At 43.2% G+C, this 18542-nt stretch overlaps 2 protein-coding genes across 2 annotated transcripts; one reads left to right on the top strand and one right to left on the bottom strand.

Annotated features, from left to right (window-relative positions):
• Positions 1–893: 893 nt before the first annotated feature.
• Positions 894–1874, top strand: LOC123347416 (olfactory receptor 10A4-like). Its single transcript, XM_044984833.1, has one exon. It carries the CDS (start codon positions 894–896, stop codon positions 1872–1874), a length of 981 nt encoding a protein of 326 aa, XP_044840768.1.
• Positions 1875–12166: 10292 nt separating this feature from the next.
• Positions 12167–15418, bottom strand: LOC123347415 (olfactory receptor 10A7-like). The gene is made up of 2 exons (XM_044984832.1): positions 14510–15418; positions 12167–12199 (listed from the first exon to the last, which is right to left on the bottom strand). Exons 1-2 carry the CDS (start codon positions 15416–15418, stop codon positions 12167–12169), a joined length of 942 nt encoding a protein of 313 aa, XP_044840767.1.
• Positions 15419–18542: the final 3124 nt, after the last annotated feature.

Here is an 18542-nt window from a genome sequence, read left to right as displayed (position 1 = left end):
TTAGAAAACTGTTTAGAAATTCGGAAGTATTCAACTAGAAGGGTGGGATTCAAACATAAGTAGCTTGACCTTTAAGAAGGATAACAGAGACATTTTTATACTTTTGTTAGCTTCAGAGCTATACTATTATATATATTTTACTTGTAGGCTGAATGAGGAATTGGAAAGTCAGGAAATCTTATAGAAGAAGACTAAGTAGATGTGAGAGAGGTATCTTCCACTGTAAAGAATGGTTTAAATCTTGACTGTCTCGTTTTTTGAATGCACTGGGCCAGATATTCAATGCCGCTGCAGTCAATGGGTCAGATCCCCATCTGGTTTAAATCTGTGTAGCTCTTGAAAGTTATTGAAATTTTACTGATATAGAACAGGTTTTAGTGGTAGACGTGTTAGTCTGTATCTTAAAAAAAAAAGAGGAGTCCTTGTGGCAACTTAGATACTAACAAATGTATTTAGGCCTAAGCTCTCAGGCATTCTTCAGATCTGATGAAGTGGGTTCTAGCCCACAAAAGAGACCAGAGTTCAAGTTGGAAGAAATGGAGATCGCATTGGTTGTATTAACAAGGTTTGTGGCTAATGAAATGTCAAGTTACTTTTAAGCTGACATCAGATGTCTCAAGCATCAGAGATATGAAGAAATGCATGTTCACTGTCTAGAGTATCAGGTCAAAAATAACATTAGTAATCACCGGGAAAATTGGAGTTTAAATTATAATCTTTATAGGCTTAAATTATTGACTCTGTATTAAATTTCTAACTTCATCTAATAACATTGCAAAGGTTTTGTTTTACTATCTTTTAGGGACTGGTCATGGGAAACAGAGTAAGGGAAATCAATCAGTGACAGAATTCACTTATTTATTATTGGGAGTTATTTTCTGTAGATAAAATCCATGGAAGACACCGAATGGGGAAATCAAACAGGCGTCACAGAATTCATCCTCCTGGGATTTGGGAATCTCCTCGAACTACAGATTCTTCTCTTCCTGCTATTCCTAGTGATCTACATTTTGACCATGGCTGGGAACATCCTAATTTTTGTGCTAGCTGTGGCTGATCAGCACCTCCACACCCCTATGTACTTCTTCCTGGGGAACTTGTCCTGCTTGGAGACCTGCTACACCTCCACCATCCTGCCCAGGTTGCTGGCCAGTCTCCTGACTGGAGACAGAACCATTTCTGTTGGGGGCTGTATTGTACAATTGCAGTGCTTTGCTTGTCTGGTAGCTACAGAATGTTGTCTCCTAGCAGTGATGTCTTATGATCGGTATTTAGCCATATGCAAACCCCTGCATTATTCAGCCCTTATGAACAATCGGTTTTCCCTCCAGCTAGCAGCTGGGTCTTGGCTAAGTGGCTTGACAGTCAGTACCAACACAGCATGTTGGATGTCACAAATGATTTTCTGTGGGCCCAATGAAATTGACCATTTCTTTTGTGATTACATCGCATTGCTCAAATTGTCCTGCAGTGACACCAGCAAGATGGTTCTTGTGATCTTCCTTCTCTCCTTCATAATGATTCTTCTTCCATTTCTCTTAACGCTGACATCTTACGTGTGTATCATCAGCACCATCCTGAGAATCCCTTCCACCACGGGGAGGCAAAAGGCTTTTTCCACCTGCTCCTCTCACCTCATCATGGTCACAATTTTCTATGGGACCCTAATCATTGTGTACATGCTCCCAGACACCACTGCCCTGCGAGACCTGAACAAAGTGCTCTCTGTCTTCTACACCGTCCTGACTCCGTTGGCCAACCCCCTCATCTACAGCTTGAGAAACAAAGAGGTCAAGGAGGCCCTGAGAAAAGCTCTAAGTAAGACTATGACTTCTATAACCAATCACCAACTATGTGGTAGGCATTTATTGTAAGTTGCAATCAAATATGTAGAAAGGGAGCTCATCATTTGATGCAGTGTAGCAAACCACAGCTCATGTGGGCGTCCTTAATTATTAGAGCTGTTCTATTACCTATAGTAAGACCCCAAGTGTGAGAAAGGGCCAGTTTAGAAGTATGGACTGCGGGGCCAGGTATAGGTTGACTCATAAGATATAGTCTGGATGGACCCTGGATCTTCCTGGGGTAATGTGAGTGAAATGAGCTGCACTGCAAGATGGGCAGTGATTTTAGGGGTTTAAGTAGCGATGAATTTCTCCACAGTTCAGATGGTCTACATGAGGTATACCTTGTTTGCAGTGTTGTTGTAGCCATGTTTGTCCCAGGATATTAAAAACGCAAGTTGGGCGAGGTGATATTTTTTAGTGGACCAACTTCTGCTGGTGAGAGAGACAAGCTTTTGTGCTTACATGGAGCTTTTCTTCAGGTCGGAGAAAGGTACTCAGAGAATCACAGTTAAATACAAGGGTGCAATAGATAAGGCATTAACACATGTTACAAAAATCACTGAAGGTGAGATAGGCAGTTAACACTTCTACAATAATCGGATAAAGTGGGGTTAGTGGGTTACAGATGGTTATAATGAGCCACAAATCTATTGTCTTTATTAAGGACATGTTTTTTGTTGTCTAGCAGATTTATGAATGTAAGTATAATTAAAAAAATTACAATGCAGACTCACTGGGGGCCACATCCTGAAAGAAATCTTTCCCAAATTCCTTCTTTTGGCCTTCAAAACAACCCCATAACATCACCAAGCTCATCATCAGAAGCTCCCCACCAGGATCCACCAAAACAAAGCAGCACCAGCCCCTGCCATAACAACAGATGCAAAACTTGGAGACATATCTTCATTGCTACAATGGTCAATATCCTCACAAGGCACCTTTCAAGATCCATGGGCCCAACATGTGGTGTACCTCATGCAGTAGGCATTCTTAGAGCAAGCCTGACTGCACACAAAATGTCAGAGAGAGGAGGCTGCTTCTCTTATAAACTTTAGCCCACTGATCAGGGCACTCACCAAAAATATGGGAGATGCCCCCAGATCAGTTTCCCTCTTTGCCCAAGAAGTAGAGGGATTCAAACATGGGTTTTCGATGTTTAGGCTACATGCTGTAACCACTGACTTAAGGGTAGGTTTGAAGGATGAGATTTTTATTGGTAAATGACGGTAAACATCAATTTCACCCTAAACACACAAAACAGCAAAAATATATCCTTTGAAAAGAATAGAAATTTATGGATAGGCAAAGTAAGACAAATGCTGCTTGGGAACTTATTAGAATTTGATTGAATATATTTTGTCATGTGATTTCAGTTTCTGTTTTAGTCATTATAAAGCTTTAACTTTTTGCAATTAATGTCTCTTGTCATTAAATAATGACCCACACTCTTGTCTTTCTCCCCCCATTATTTCCCACAACTATGAACATTTAAACTGATAACAATCAGAAAAAATACTTAAAACCTATGATGCTGCACAACTGTGATAATGTAAATTGATAAAAATAGAAAAATTCTTATAAACTAGGGTTTCTCAAACAGGGGTCGCCACTTGTGTAGGGAAAGCCCCTGGCCGGCCTGGATGGTTTGTTTACCTGCTCTGTCTGCAGGTCCGGCCGATCATGGCTCTCATTGGCCTGGAGCAGCGATCCATGGCTAGTGGGAGCCGTGATCGGCCGGACCTGCAGACGGGGCAGGTAAACACAACGGCCAGGCCCGCCCGGGGCTTTCCCTACACAAGCGGCGACTCCAGTTTGAGAAATCTTGTTATAAATAAACATCGATATTATGCATCAAAATTATTAAAAAAAAATAATTGAATTTTACCAAGCCTAATTAAAGGAAATCCTGAAACAGTGCTCTTCCAGTCTCTCCTATTGAATCTGTTCCACTTTGTACAAGCAATTAAATATGCATTGGGCCTCATAGCAAATGAAAATGACTCTGTACCCCAGTGGTCAAGGCAGTCACTTCAGAGCTGGAAGATCCCTTCTCCTGATTGACCCAAGAGGGGAATTGAACTTGGGTGTCCGACAGCCTAAGTGGTTCTTTAACTGCTAGGCTAAAATTTTATAATGGAAGAGGCTGCTATTACTTCATTTTATTCTATGTCTCCCTCAGGCCATTATATGCATGCAGAGCCTGCTTGGTGGATAAGGGTCCTCAGGTGAGACAGGCTGGGGACACCAGTCTTCACAGGTTTTTTGATCACGCTGCAGCTTTGGTATCAAATGGGCGACTCATGCCTAGAGGCAGAAATTTAGGCAGTAAGGAAATGTTGACAGTACAAATGTAGGTGCCTAGGGCCAGATTTTTAAAGGTATGGATTTCAGTGGGTGTTTAGATGCTTTTGAAAATCCCACTAAGCACCTAAATACTTTAAAAATCTGGCCGTTAGGCTGTGGCTGCACTTAGCACTTCAAAGCGCTGCCGCGGTAGCGCTGCCGCGGCAGCGCTTTGAAGCGCTAAGTGTAGTCAAAGCGCCAGCGCTGGGAGAGAGCTCTCCCAGCGCTGTCCGTACTCCACCTCCCTGTGGGAAATAACGGACAGCGCTGGGAGCCGCGCTCCCAGCGCTGGGGCTTTGACCACACTGGCGCTTTGCAGCGCCGCAATTTGCAGCGCTGGAGAGGGTGTGTTTTCACACCCTGCTGCAGCGCTGCAAATTTGTAAGTGTAGCCAAGCCCTTAAGTTAGTTTATGTGCCTACAGAGTTTAGTGGCAGCAGAATAGGTGTTTGTGGATTGCAGAGGTTCCTAAAGCTGTCTAAAGCCTGGTCTACACTAGGCGTTTAAACTGGTTTTAGGAGCGTAAAACCGATTTAACGCCACAACCGTCCACACTAGGAGGCACCTTATATCGATTTTAATGGCTCTTTAAACCGGTTTCTGTACTCCTCCCTAACGAGAGGAGTAACGCTAGTATCGGTATTAACATATCGGATTAGGGTTAGTGTGGACGCTGATCGACGGCATTGGCCTCCGGGAGCTATCCCACAGTGCACCAGTGACCGCTCTGGACCGCAATCTGAACTCGGATGCAGTGGTCAGGTAGACAGGAAAAGCCCCGCGAACTTTTGAATATTTCCTGTTTGCCCAGCGTGGAGCTCCGATCAGCACGGGTGGCGATGCAGTCCGAAATCAAAATAAAAAAAGAGCTCCAGCACGGACCATGCGGATGTGATCGCTGTAAGGGCAGGCAAATCCGTTCTATCAGCGCTCCGTTACAGAAGATGAAATTCAGAATCCTTTTTTAAAAATCTCCAGACAGACGCCATAGCAGGGACTCAGCGCACTGCAGCATGACAAGCGTAACGGAAAGCCAAAGAATCAAATGGACGCTCATGGACTGGAGGACTGAAGCTATCCCACAGTTCCTGCAGCCTCCGAAAAGTATTTGCATTCTTGGCTGAGCTCCAAATGCTTCTAGGGTCAAACACAGTGTCCGAGGTGGGTCAGGGCATAGCTTGGCAATCTACTCACCCCCCCCCACACACCCCCAGAAGCGAAAGGGAAAACAATCCTCTGACTCTTTTACATGTCACCCTATCTTTACTGAATGCTGCAGATAGACGCGATGGTGCAGCACTCAACACCAACATCCTTGCTCCCCCCACGCTATGGCTGGCTGATGGTACAATACGACTGGTACCAGTCCTCATCATCAGCCTATTGGCACATGGGGCAGTGCAAAAGGACTGGTAACCATACCAACTTGCTTGGGACAGGTCGATCAAGGTCGCCGGGTCCTAATTTTTCCTGGTAGATGGTACAGTATGGCTGATAACCATCGTCGTCATAGCAACAGGGGGCTGAGCTCCATCAGTCCCCACCCTTCATGTGTAAAGAAAAGATTCAAGTGCCCCTGAACTAGCAGAGAGATGCTGGGCTCCTCTCCTCCACACTCCTTACTGTCCTGTCTGGACTATCATAGCAGCTGGAGGCTGCCTTCCACTCATATCTCACTAACAAGTCACTGTGTCTATTCCTGCATTCTTTATTACTTCATCACACAAGTGGGGGGACAATGCTACGGTAGCCCAGGAAGGCTGAGGGAAGAACGGAATCAACAGGTGGGGTTGTTGCAGGAGCACCCCCTGTGAATAGCATACAGCTCATAATTTCTGCAGGATCTGACACAGAGCAGCTGTGCTCTCTGGTTCTCTGATACAGCGGTTCTCTAGTACACTTGCCCATATTCTAGGCAGGACTGATTCTATTTTTAGATACCAAAAAGGAGGGATTGACTCAGGGAGTCATTCCCAATTTTGGCTTTTGCGCCCCTGGCTAAGAGCAGCCAGGGGCACTTATGACAGCAGCAAATGGAACAGTGCAAAAGGACTGGTAGCCATGCCCATCTTATTACCAATTTATGGTATGGTAGATGGTACAGTATGGCTGATAACCATCTCTGCTATCATGCAAAAGCAAAAGCATGCTGCTGTGTAGCGCTGCTGAATCGCCTCTGTCAGCGGCATCTAGTACACATACGGTGACAATCACAAAAAGCAAAACAGGCTCCATGATTGCCATGCTATGGCATCTGCCAGGGCAATCCAGGGAAAAAAGGCGCGAAATGCTTGTCTGCCTTTGCTTTCCCAGAGGAAGGAGTGACTGACGACATTTACCCAGAACCACCCGCGACAATGATTATTGCCCCATCAGGCACTGGGATCTCAACCCGGAAATGCCAAGGGGCGGGGGAGGCTGCGGGAACTATGGGATAGCTACGGGATAGCTACCCACAGTGCAACGCTCCAGAAATCGACGCTATCCTCGGACCATGGACGCACACCACCGATTTAATGTTTTTAGTGTGGCCGCGCGCACTCGATTTTATAAAATCTGTTTTACAAAACCGGTTTATGCAAATTCGGAATAGTCCCGTAGTGTAGACGTACCCTTAATCTCGTCTTGAGGTGCTAAGTCCCTTTGTGGATCTGGGCCTTGGTGACCAGCAGGGGTGAAAGTGAACCAGTAGGAGGCGATTCAGTACGGCATACCGGTAAGAACTGCGCCGGCCCATACCTAGCCCACATTAAAGCACTGTCGCAGCAGCACTTTATTGTCCCTGCTCCTTTTGCCTTCTTCGTAGGTGGCACTCCTGGTAGGGTCCTTACCAGCAGGGCCGCCTACAGGGGAGGCAAAAGGGGCAGGGACATTAAAGTGCTGCTGTGACAACACTTTAAGGACCGTCCTTTGCTGTGGCAGTGCTTTACGGTCGCTGCCCCTCGCCCTGACGGGCGTAGTGGGGTGGGGGCAGAGGGAGCAGCTGCCCTGGGGCCAGCAATTTAAAAGGGTCTGGGGTTCCGGCTGCTGCTGCCACTGCCACAACAACAGCATCTGGAGCCCTGGGCCCTTTAAATCAACACGGGGGCACCAGGTGGCTGACCCCTAGCCATGCCCTTTCTGTCTGAGGCCCTGCCCCTTCTGGGGGCCAGAGCCACCCCGACCCCGTACCAGTAAGTGTCCTGACTTCCTTTTACCCCTGGTGACCAGAAATAATTTTCACCTGCTCTGCTGCTACCACTCCTATTATTTTATTGAGAGCCTTACAAAATGGGTCATGATTCAGCCCCCTCCTTTATGCCAGTGCAATGGCTTTAATTTCAGAAGTTTCAAGCATTTTTTCTTATGAAAAGTGGGCCTAGAATGAAGAAATTGGAAAACAACCAGCCAAATGGCCTACTGTATAGGGACCAATTCTACAAAGGAGAGTAGAATATAAATGTCTACTGCCTTGCACCTTGCGTACTCATTCACACCTCTGTATGAGATTATAAATGCTTAGGTCCTATTTCTCCTCTGATTTATGCCTCTGATGTCAATGCAGTCATTTCTGATTTACACCAGAGTCTTTTAGAGAAGAACCAGGACCGATCATTCTATTCTGGTAGCATTTTACATCTGCTCTATCATTCTTCTGTAAGGTGTAATCTATTACAGAAGACACAAGGTCATGGAAAACCATGCCCGCATATACCGTGATTTATTTCAAACCTTGGCAAAACAGGGCAGTGATGCATGGGAATTCAGAAAGAAATTTCCTCACATGTGGACACTTCTCTCAGGAAGGAATGACTGTACTACCAGCTTACTTTGCCACAGTCAACCAACCATTCATGATTGAATTAATACCTGCTGATCAGGATTGACCTTAAATTTGCAATCAACCTAGAGGTAATGCTGTTCATATCTCTTTCCCAGATCTAGGCAAGCCATTCATAATAAATATGCATAATTAGAGGACAATCATGTGCACATATTATCTAACATACAATGCTTTTACATATAGAACATCAACATTATTTTCCAAACTCAATTTTTTCAACCGCATTTTTCATTGTAAATTTGAGCTGAGATGAAAAAAAAATCTGTGCATATTAATCTGAATTGTAGATGAGTTTTTGTAATTTTTCTGTGTGTGTCAGGCAGCTACAGAGATGAGCATCATTTCTGAAACTTTAGTGACTTTTTTGGCTAAAATGTTTAATTTCAAGCCCCCCCAAAATTGACAAAATGTTAACAACATTTTTGCATTTTTCATTTTGCAGTTTTTGGACACTAGTTAAACCGTAATATTGAATGCCATTGTTGTCAATGGAGCTACTCCAAATTTGCAAAGTTGTGTAACTGATATCAGAACAAGATCTGTGCCCAAATTACTTTCTGTGAGAAAATATTTTTTGCTTCATCCTGTCTCCCTACAGTCTCCTCAGAGCCCCTTTCACTTCCTTGTTCCTCAGGCGATACATAAAGGGGTTCAAGGTGGGGGTGATGGTTGTGTATATGAGAACCAGCACTTTGTTGCTGTCTGGTGAGTCAGTGAACTTGGGTCCTAAATAGATCAGGCTGCCACTCTTGTAATCCAATGTCACCACAATGAGATGTGAGGAGCAGATGGAGAAGGCTTTGTGTCTGCCTTCAGTCAATGCCATCTTTAAGATGGTGGAGATGATACAGGTGTATGTAGCACATGTTGTCAGAGTGCTACCGGTGTGGTGCTCTGCTGTCTCCTTGTTAGTATCTCTCGGCTGCGTGGTTGTGTTCCCTCTGTGTGCTGCCCCAGCTCTGCAGATAGTTGACACAGCAAACCCGACGAGAACCCCCCCAATGACCACAGAGTCTAGTAAGATGCAAAGTCACATCGGCCAGGTTTATTGCAATCTTGGACACAATGGCAGTTCCCTCTAGTTTGTTACTCTACAGGGCATACTATGAGAAAGTGCCTCTTGGCAATGGACTCGGCTCAGTCAGTGGCGGGACTTTCCACTGCCCCCTCGGCCGGACAAAGACACCGCCCCAGGGATGCATTCTTATACACAGGTACAAACAAGCTACACATCACTCCTGATGTATGAGGTGCAACCCCTCTAAGTAGCAAGGTACAACCCCTCTACGTAGTAAGGTGCCGCCTCTCCAACTCTATCCATCATATTACCCGTTTGACCCTGTCATTGGGATGGGTCAGCCTGTTCCTTGTTATCTGTGGAATGTTCCAGTATAGTGTGTTCTGGTACCATGTTTATACTTTACTACACTAGGTTTATGCAACATCAGCCCTTTCCTTGCCAACTTCTGTGAACAGGGCCTGCCTCTGGATCACAGCTTAACTCTGCTTTATGTTAGCAAAGTCTTGACCATACTTTAGTTCAGGCATCAGGCCTCAACTGGGCCTTTATCAGGGCCTGCACTTACTACACCACAGTGCAGACTCACCCCTGTGGCGCCTCCTGCTGGATGTCCTTGGGAATTAGTTCTTAGACCCCGGAACGTCCTCTGCAGGCCGGTGATCCGCTTGCCATTGGCCCCCGTGTCGCTCCCAGGACCCCAGTGCCCTTATCTCAGGGTTCTCCCTCCTGCAGTACCCCACAGTCTTTCTCTGGGTTTCCCCACCACAGGGGAACCCTCCACCGCCTATCCCCATGTCACCTCAGTCATAGCTACTGCCAGTCCCTGTTTAGCCCCCGCGCCCTGGGGTGGACTGCAATCTATCAGCCGATCATCACAGGCAACAAGGAGTTTGGACTGGCTGTCTTTACCCACCCTCCAGCTGCCTCTCTGCAAGTCCAACACCTAGAAGGCCTAGAACTAGGCCCTGCAGCCTGGGGAGTTACTGGCCTAGGGCTTCCCAGCTCCTACGGCCTTCCCCCAGCCCTGCATCCCTCTAGGTCGCCTCTCTCTGGCTTCCCTGGTCTTCTTATAAGGCCCAGTTGCCTAGTTTGGGGCGTGGCCCCAGCTGCGGTCACTTCCCCCAATCAGCCAGGGTTTTACTCCCTTGCCCAGCCCCAGCCCTCTGCAGGGCTTTTCCAACCCCTTCCAGGCTGGAGCAGGTGTTCGACGCGCTACAGTGTAGGACACAAGGATAAGAGAAAATGGAGTGAAGATAACCAGTATATTAGCAGTAAACAATTGCATTTCATACTGAGATGTGTCAATGCAAGAAAGCTTAATCAAGGGGGGAATATCACAGAAGAAATAGTTAATCTGATTTCAATCTTCCCTCATAGATCATATTTTCTAGACCTTTGATCATTTTTGTTTCTTTCCTCTTGACTTTCTCCAATTTGTCAACATCCTTACTGAAATATGGCACCCAGACCTGGACACAGTACTCAAACTGAGGCCTTATCAGCACAGAGTAGAGCGGAATAACTGCTTCTTGTGTTTGCTTCCAATATATCTGCTAATCCCAGAATCATGTTTGGTTTTTTTGTAACATTGTTACACTGTTGACTCATATTTAGTTTGTGATCCACTATGACCCCCAGATCCCTTTTTGCAATACTCCTTTCTAGGCAGTCATTTCCCAGTTTGTAGTGTGCAACTGCTTGTTCCTTCCTACGTGGAGTACTTTGCTTTTGTCCTTATTGAATTTCATCCTGTTTACTTCAGATCATTTCTCCAGTTTGTCCAAATCATTTTGAATTTTCATCCTATCCTCCAAAGCACTTGCAACCCCTCCCAGCTTGGTATCATCCAACATTTTTATCTCTTTGCCATTATCTAAATCATTGATGAAGATATTGAACAAAACTGGACCCAGTACTGATCCATGTGGGACCCCACTCATTATGCCCTTCCAGCATGATCTCAACTACTGATAACTATTCTTTGGGAATGGTTTTCCAAACAGTTTTGTATCCACCTCATAGTAGCTCCATCTAGGTTGTATTTCCCTATTTTGTTTATGAGAAGGTCATGTGAGACAGTATCAAAAGCTTTGCTAAAGTCAGGACATACCACATTTACTGCTTCCCCCCATCCACAAGCCTCGTTACTCTGTCATTTGGTTTGACGTGATTTGTTCTTGACAGTGGCAGTAATTTATCATCTTCCAGGTGTTTGAAGATTGATTGCTGGATTATTTGCTCCTTTATCTTTCCAGGTACTGAAGTTATACTGATTGGCCTGTAGTTCCCCAGGTTTTCCTCACTCTGTTTATAGAGGGGCACTATATTTGCCCTCTTCCAGTCTTGTGGAATCTCTCCCATCTTCTATGACTTTTCAAAGATAATCACTAATGGCTCAGATATCTCCTCAGTCAGTTCCTTCAGTATTCTAGCATGAATTTCATCAGTTCCTGCTCACTTGAAGACCTCTTACTTGTGTAAGCAATTTTTAACTTACTCTTACCTTATTTTAGCCTCAGATCCTAACTCATTTATAGACCATGTTGAGATTCTCAAGTAGCAGGTGGTATGGATATGCAAATGTATATTCTTATTATTGAATCAAAGACATTCCTAAATAATTGTTGATAATTCATTGTCCATAATATATGGACAAGAGCTAAAATTGATTGCCTTTTTTTTTTAAGTAAAGGCTCATAGAAAACTGGAGATAGTAAAAAGGAGAGGGGAAAATATGAATATTGTTGTGGGGGATAATTAATCTAAAATATGAAGAAACTTCCAGAGACTTAGAGTATGTGAGTATATGACTGCCAGACAATATAACAACTATGGATAGACATGTAGAGGGTTGTAAAGGAGAGTAGAGCTGATTGAAACATTTCAGATGAATGTTTTTGGTAACAAAATGCTGATTAAACAAAATCTGAATGTTCGCCTGGAATTTGTTTAGGAAATTTATATTGTGGGGGAAAATGATTTAATCTTTATCATTTTAACTATAATATAATATAATATAATATAATATAATATAATATAATATAATATAATATAATATAATATAATTTTCAATTTATGAAACCCTCCCAACATTTTTACCTTACTGAAATGCTATATTTCAGAATATTTTGTTTCACTGAAGAATCTGCAGGGTTGACTTTTTGGCCTGATTTCGGATAACACCATATTCTGAAATTATTCATTTCTTCCAGGACAGAAATTCAATTTTTAGACTAACCCTAAAAAAGGTATAAGACATTGTTCCTATTCTTATTTGTGATAATAGTAATGATGAATAACTACCCAGTTCTTTGAGCCCTTACTGATTATCATCTGAATTGTTCCCTGAGCAATTCCACAGAAACCAATGTGATTATTTATGGAACAAGGTCCCATTCAGGCTGAAAGTATTACAATATGTCCCCTAACATTTATACAGCACCTTCCAACTCAGGTTCTCTGAGCAACTAACATCAGTTGTGCCAGCTTCACAACCTCTGGCTGTGGCAAGTCAGTATTTACCCCACTTTTGCCGATGGAGAAACTGAGGCACAGAGAGGCAAGAAGCGATTCTCCATCAAGGTCCCACAGCTAACTTGTGGTGGGAGAAGTAAGAGATTCTGGGTCTCATGAGTTGCCCAGGTCTAAGCACAGAATTACCCCTGAAGATATCCTATAGATATGAGAGTGTAACCCTCAGCAGAAACCCTGTGATATCACCGATCATACTACACAGATGGGGGCCATGTCTCTATACAGAGATAGACAAGCATTTTATTTCATGCTCCCACTTCCATTCTAACAACAGAAGTAAAGTCTTCATGAATAAAGAGGCTGCAGAGCCCAGAGCCTGGACACCTTGGATTTCAGGGAAAAAAAACAACATCTGTAAGGTTTCAGAGTTACAGACGTGTTAGTCTGTATCTGCAAAAAGAACAGGAGTACTTGTGGCACCTTAGAGACTAACACATTTATTTGAGCATAAGCTTTCGTGGGCTACAGCCCACTTCTTCGGATACATCTGTAAGGAGTCACTTAAAGCCAACCACTACAATCTAGAAAACTTTGCCACATGAGGTTGCTTATTCATGTGCCTTTGCAAAATTGAGCCCTGGATAAATGTCTGATAAAGTAGACAATCCTATCACTAACACTTCTAGGTTTCCAGAATCAGGAAGATCTGTGTAAAATTAAAATGTAATTGGCAATGACCCAATTCAGTGTCTGAGATCTCTGAAAATTAAGTAAAAAGAGCATCATCAGCATTAATGCTACGCAATCACTTTCTACAAATAAAGTAATAAAACACAATACAAACTCCCAGTTGCCTTCAAGTTAATGATAAGTTACTGGTTTCTCCCTTTATTGATTTCAGACTCTGCCAGATATGAGACTAAGTGGCACCGAGAAAAGTCTTGATGGGGAAATTATATTTGCAATGAAATTGGAAATGTTTTTCTGATGGGCTTGTGAATATCTTTTCGGTGCTAAAGAACTCTCCTTTTATTCATTTCATTTTCTGCTCTGTGTTAAGTAGAAATGATGAAAAAATTACAAAACAAATGAAATTACTTTCATCAGGAGTGGCGCCAGGGTTTCTAGCACCCTAGGCAGAATTTGAGGGGGAGGGGGCATTTTGCACGCTCCCCACGGGGCGTACGGGAGCTTCCTGTTCCGATCCCGTCGCGCTGCTGAAGAAGGACGCTCCGCCAAAATGCTGCAGACAACAGCGGCACTCATTGAGCTGCTGCCGAAACATCGGCAGAAGGTCCTTCTTCGGCGGTGCGACGGGAGCGGAACCGGAGGCTCCCGTGCCCCCTGTAGGTAGCATGCAAAATGCCGCCCTCCGAATCCTGGCGCCCTAGGCGACTGCCTAAGGTCGCCTAATGGAAGCACCGGCCCTGACTTTCAGTTGGTAACTTCAAATGGACCTATTTTTGTCTTTTTTTGTGAAATTTTCTATTGTACTTTATTGTTTATTACTCATGCTCATTTTCTACAATTTTCGTGAAATTTTGTTCAAAATCATTCTCAAAATGGTTAGCTTGCAGCACATGAACATTGTTTTCCAAAATTAGCTTTTTCAACAACATATTTCATTGCAATTTTGAATTAAGATGAAAAGAAAGCCATGCATATTCACATTAAATGTAGATGAGTTTTTGTGATTTTAATGTGTCTTTCAAGCAGCAGTATCTATGATCAACATTTCTGAAATTTTGATGCCTTTTTCTGGCCAAAATTTCTAATTTCAACCCCCCCAGATAATTAACAAAATGTTTTCAACATTTTTGTGTGTTTCATTTTGCAGTTTTTGGACACTACATCAACTGTAGCAGTGAATGGCATTCACATCAAAGTAACTGCTCAAGGTTTGTACAGTTGGATAACTGATCTCAGAACAAGACCGGTATCCCAATTATTTTCTTTGAGAAAATATTTTTCCTTTCAGCCCATGCCACAACAATCTCCACACAGCCCCTTTCACCTCATTGTTCCTCAGACTGTAGACTATAGGGTTCAAGATGGGGGTGATGGTTGTATACATCAGAGCCAGCACTTTGTTGCTGTCCGGTGAGTTCATGGACTTAGGTCTTAAATAGATCAGGCCACTGCTCCCGTAATACAGTGTCACCACAATGAGGTGTGAGGAGCAGGTGGAGAAAGCTTTGTGTCTGCCATCAGCCGAAGCCATCTTTAAGATGGTGGAGATAATAACAATGTAGGACACAAGGATGAGAGAAAATGAAGTGAAGTTGACCAGTATAGTAGCTGTAAACAACTGCATTTCATATGAAGAGGTGTCAGTGCAAGAAAGCTTAATCAATGGGGGAATGTCACAGAAGAAATAGTTAATATGATTGGACCCACAAAATGGCAAGGTGAAAACCCAGGCTGTCTGTACTAGGGATACCATATTACCACTAAACCAAGAGAGAACTACCAATGAAAGGCAGACCCTCCTGTTCATGATAAGCCTGTACCTCAATGGGTTGCATATGGCTACATAGCGGTCATACGCCATTGCAGCCAGAAGGAAGCACTCAGATATTCCAAGGAAGAGCAGGAAGTACATTTGTGCAGCACAGCCCACATAGGAAATGCTCCTGTTGTCTGAGAGGAAGTCCACCAGCATCTTGGGGATGGTGACCGAGGTGTAGCAGATCTCCAAGAAGGATAAGACTCGGAGAAAGAAATACATAGGGGTTTGAAGGGCTGTGTCTATGGTGATGAGGACGATGAGGATGTTCCCCATCAGAGTAATAATGTAAATGAACAGATAGATGGAGAACAGAGGCACCTGCAGCTCACGGTGGTTGGACAATCCCAGTAGAATGAATTCAGTCACCATGGTGAGGTTCCCCCCTTCTTGATTCCTTTTCATATTTCATCTGTGGGAGACAATAAATATCTAGATATCATGTGAAGAAATGAGCTACTGAGGAAAATAAGGAGAAACAGTCAAAGGCCCACATTCTCCAATGGACATTCTATGAGAGTTGGGGCCCATGTCCTCAAAGATATTTCAGTGGCTCACTCCCATTGATTTCTATGGGAGTTAGGCACCTAAATACCTTTAAGAATCTGTACCTGCGTTCTTTACTGCCCCATGTGCATTTTGTTGGTGATGGCAATACAGCATTCAGGTCTGTATATTTGCCTGAGATAGACTTTTAGGTTTTGTTTAGCCATTTGAATTTTGAGGTCTTTAAAACACAGTTGTTCGTGTCTTACTACTATGTTTGAGCAAAGAACAAAGACACCATATGTTGCTTCTGCCTAGCCAGATGGTGTTACATCCCAATAAGAAAATATAAGGAATAGAGTTAAAGTGTTGCTGGGCATGGTGGGAAGTTGATATACAAATGTAGAATTCCTTTCCCAAGACAATATCAAACAACCGGTTTGGAGGTGGATGGGTGGAGGTATAAGAAACACTAAAAGCCAAAGAAACAGTGACCCTGGCTGAAACACAACCTCACTCTTTACCCCTCCCATTAACAAGCTGGAGTCTTCTAGTTGCTCCAAGTTCTGATTTGTGGACTTCAGAAATTCTTTGATTTCTTCAATTAGGCTTAAAAAACTTGCAAGAACTTTACCTTTGCTCAGCCATCGTACTTCTGTGTGCAAGATAAGATCAGATTGTTTATCATCAAAATCTTCCAACAGGGACTTAAAAAGTTAGTGTTGCAAAGGTTTCACTCGAAGAGAGTTAATAATTTTAATAACAACATTCATGATGTGTTGAAAAGAAAGAACTTTGATGCACAAAGGTTCTTGGTGGACAATGCAATGATAAGACATAAAGTTTGGAAAGGATTCATTCATATTGCAGAGTGCAATGAATCCATTGGCACTGCCCATCATTGCTGGTGCCCCATCAGTGGTGATTGCAGGCAGCTTGTGTAGTGGCATACTAATTGATGTTGCGTAAGATTTGAATAAATTATAGATGTCCTCACCCTTTGTTTGCCCTTTCATAGGCAATATTTTTAGTAACTCTTCTTTTATGGTGAAGTCCCTAAATATCATCCTCACCATAACTGCCAACTGCGCTGTATCCGATATATCTGTCGACTCATCAAATTGCAGTGAAAACCAGTCACATATTTCCAAGTCATCCTTTAGCTGAGTTTGCATGTCACTTGAAATTGCATGTATTCTCCTTGTAACTGTGTTGTCTGATAACTGCAAGTCTTGTATTGCCGACAAAATCTCACCCTTGTTAGGAAATCCTTGAAACAGGCAATCGGCACCCGTCAAAAATGCTTCCTTCAACAATTCACCATCTTGAAAGGGTTTTTTCTTCTTTGTGAACAGATGAGCAATTTTAAAGGAAGCAATAGAAGCACCTTTAGACTTTACCACTTGTCTAGTGAAAACATATTGCTGGGCAGATAGAAGAAAATTAATCAACTCAAATCAAACTCAGATTTAAGTGGATGGCTAATATCAAAAGAACCATGATTAGTTTGGAAATGGTGTTCGACATTATGTTTTTTCGGCACTGCAACAGCACCCCCACAAAATAAGCAAACACCTTTCCCTTTATTTTCAATAAAACAATAGGATTCTTCCCACTCTGCGTTGAAATAATATGCATGTTGTCTTTTATTTGAACCACTCATTTTGGAGCAAAATGTTAAAAAAATAATAAATCGCAAAGCACAAGAAAACAGCAATATCAGTGCAGCGGAAGAATACTCACATAGAGGGCTGGCTCCAGGCACCAGTGGAGCAACCACGTGCCTGGGGCAGCACATGCTATGGGGCAGCATTCCCTCCATTCTTGGGACGGCAGAGTCGGGCACCGCGTTGGGGACCAACGTCGTAAGGGGTGGGAGCAGGGGTGTGCACTAGAAGTATAATTAAGCCTGCTTAGAAGGAGGAGGTGGGAAAAAGATAATATAAAAGCTCTATGGGTATACAGAGCTGTAGATTATGCTTGCTTGGCAACCCCAGTAAACATTGCACTGCCTGCACTTTGGACTCTGGCCCTCTGCTTTCTGTCTGCGTGACAAGAGCCAAGGGAGGATGAGGGGAAGCCATAATACCTTTGAAAACATTCCCCCAAACTCATTGGGGCAAATTCTTCACTTCACCAAGTGCAAATCTCCTTTAGGCTCCTTCCAAAATCCCAGTCTGTGTTGACTGGCATTTCTGTGTTCTAGATGTGGCCAGAAAATGAGAGAAAATGTCTCAAGGGAAAGAATCACCCCCACAAAGTTCATTGTTTCTGTGTAAAAAAATCAGGACTGCCTGGAACATGCCTTTCAGACAGACAGACTCACAGACAGACCAATAGAAAGTCAGACAGACACACAGGGAGACCAATAGAAAGACAGATAAGCCAATAGTGAGATTGACCAATAGACTAATGGGTAGATGGATACATTTCACTGAACGGTTTTGATTTTATCCTCTTTCAAATTCCTTTAACTATCCCATCTTCTCTCCTGCTACATTAAGCATGCACAGTGGATGATTGTTGGTAATACTAAGAAATGGATTAACTACACTATGTTCTAACTGGCAAACTGCATAGACTCCCAGGGGACACAGATCAGCAAAGCTACTTTGAAGTAGATGGAGCTACATTGATTTGCACGATGAGTATTTTCCCTCTTCTCGGTGAATGCGAAAGAATAATTCTGAGATCCTGAAAAAATCAAACTTTCCTTTCAGCATGACAGGTGGAATTTTAATTCACCTATGGGCTTTATTCTAAAACGTCAGAGAAGATGGACATGCTGCTTCACTTCTTTTTACCATCGTGTCTCCACCTATAAAAAGGGATGATGATTTTTACTTCTCCCTCAGTAGATTTGTGGGGCTAATTTCATTAATGTTTATAGAACCCTTTGAGTTTCTGAGAGGACTATTCCTATGGAAATTCAAAGAGACATTTTTATCATGGAATCAAAGATGTTCCCAAATAACTGTTAATCATTCAAATTCAAATAGAATTGATTATGGTTGACTAATATATGGAGCAACGCACATTTTTA

Source organism: Mauremys mutica, chromosome 13 (assembly GCF_020497125.1).
Source record: "Mauremys mutica isolate MM-2020 ecotype Southern chromosome 13, ASM2049712v1, whole genome shotgun sequence".
Lineage (NCBI taxonomy): Eukaryota > Metazoa > Chordata > Testudines > Geoemydidae > Mauremys > Mauremys mutica.
The sequence above is the reverse complement of the archived record's forward strand: the minus strand, read 5'-3'. Positions and strand labels throughout refer to the sequence as shown.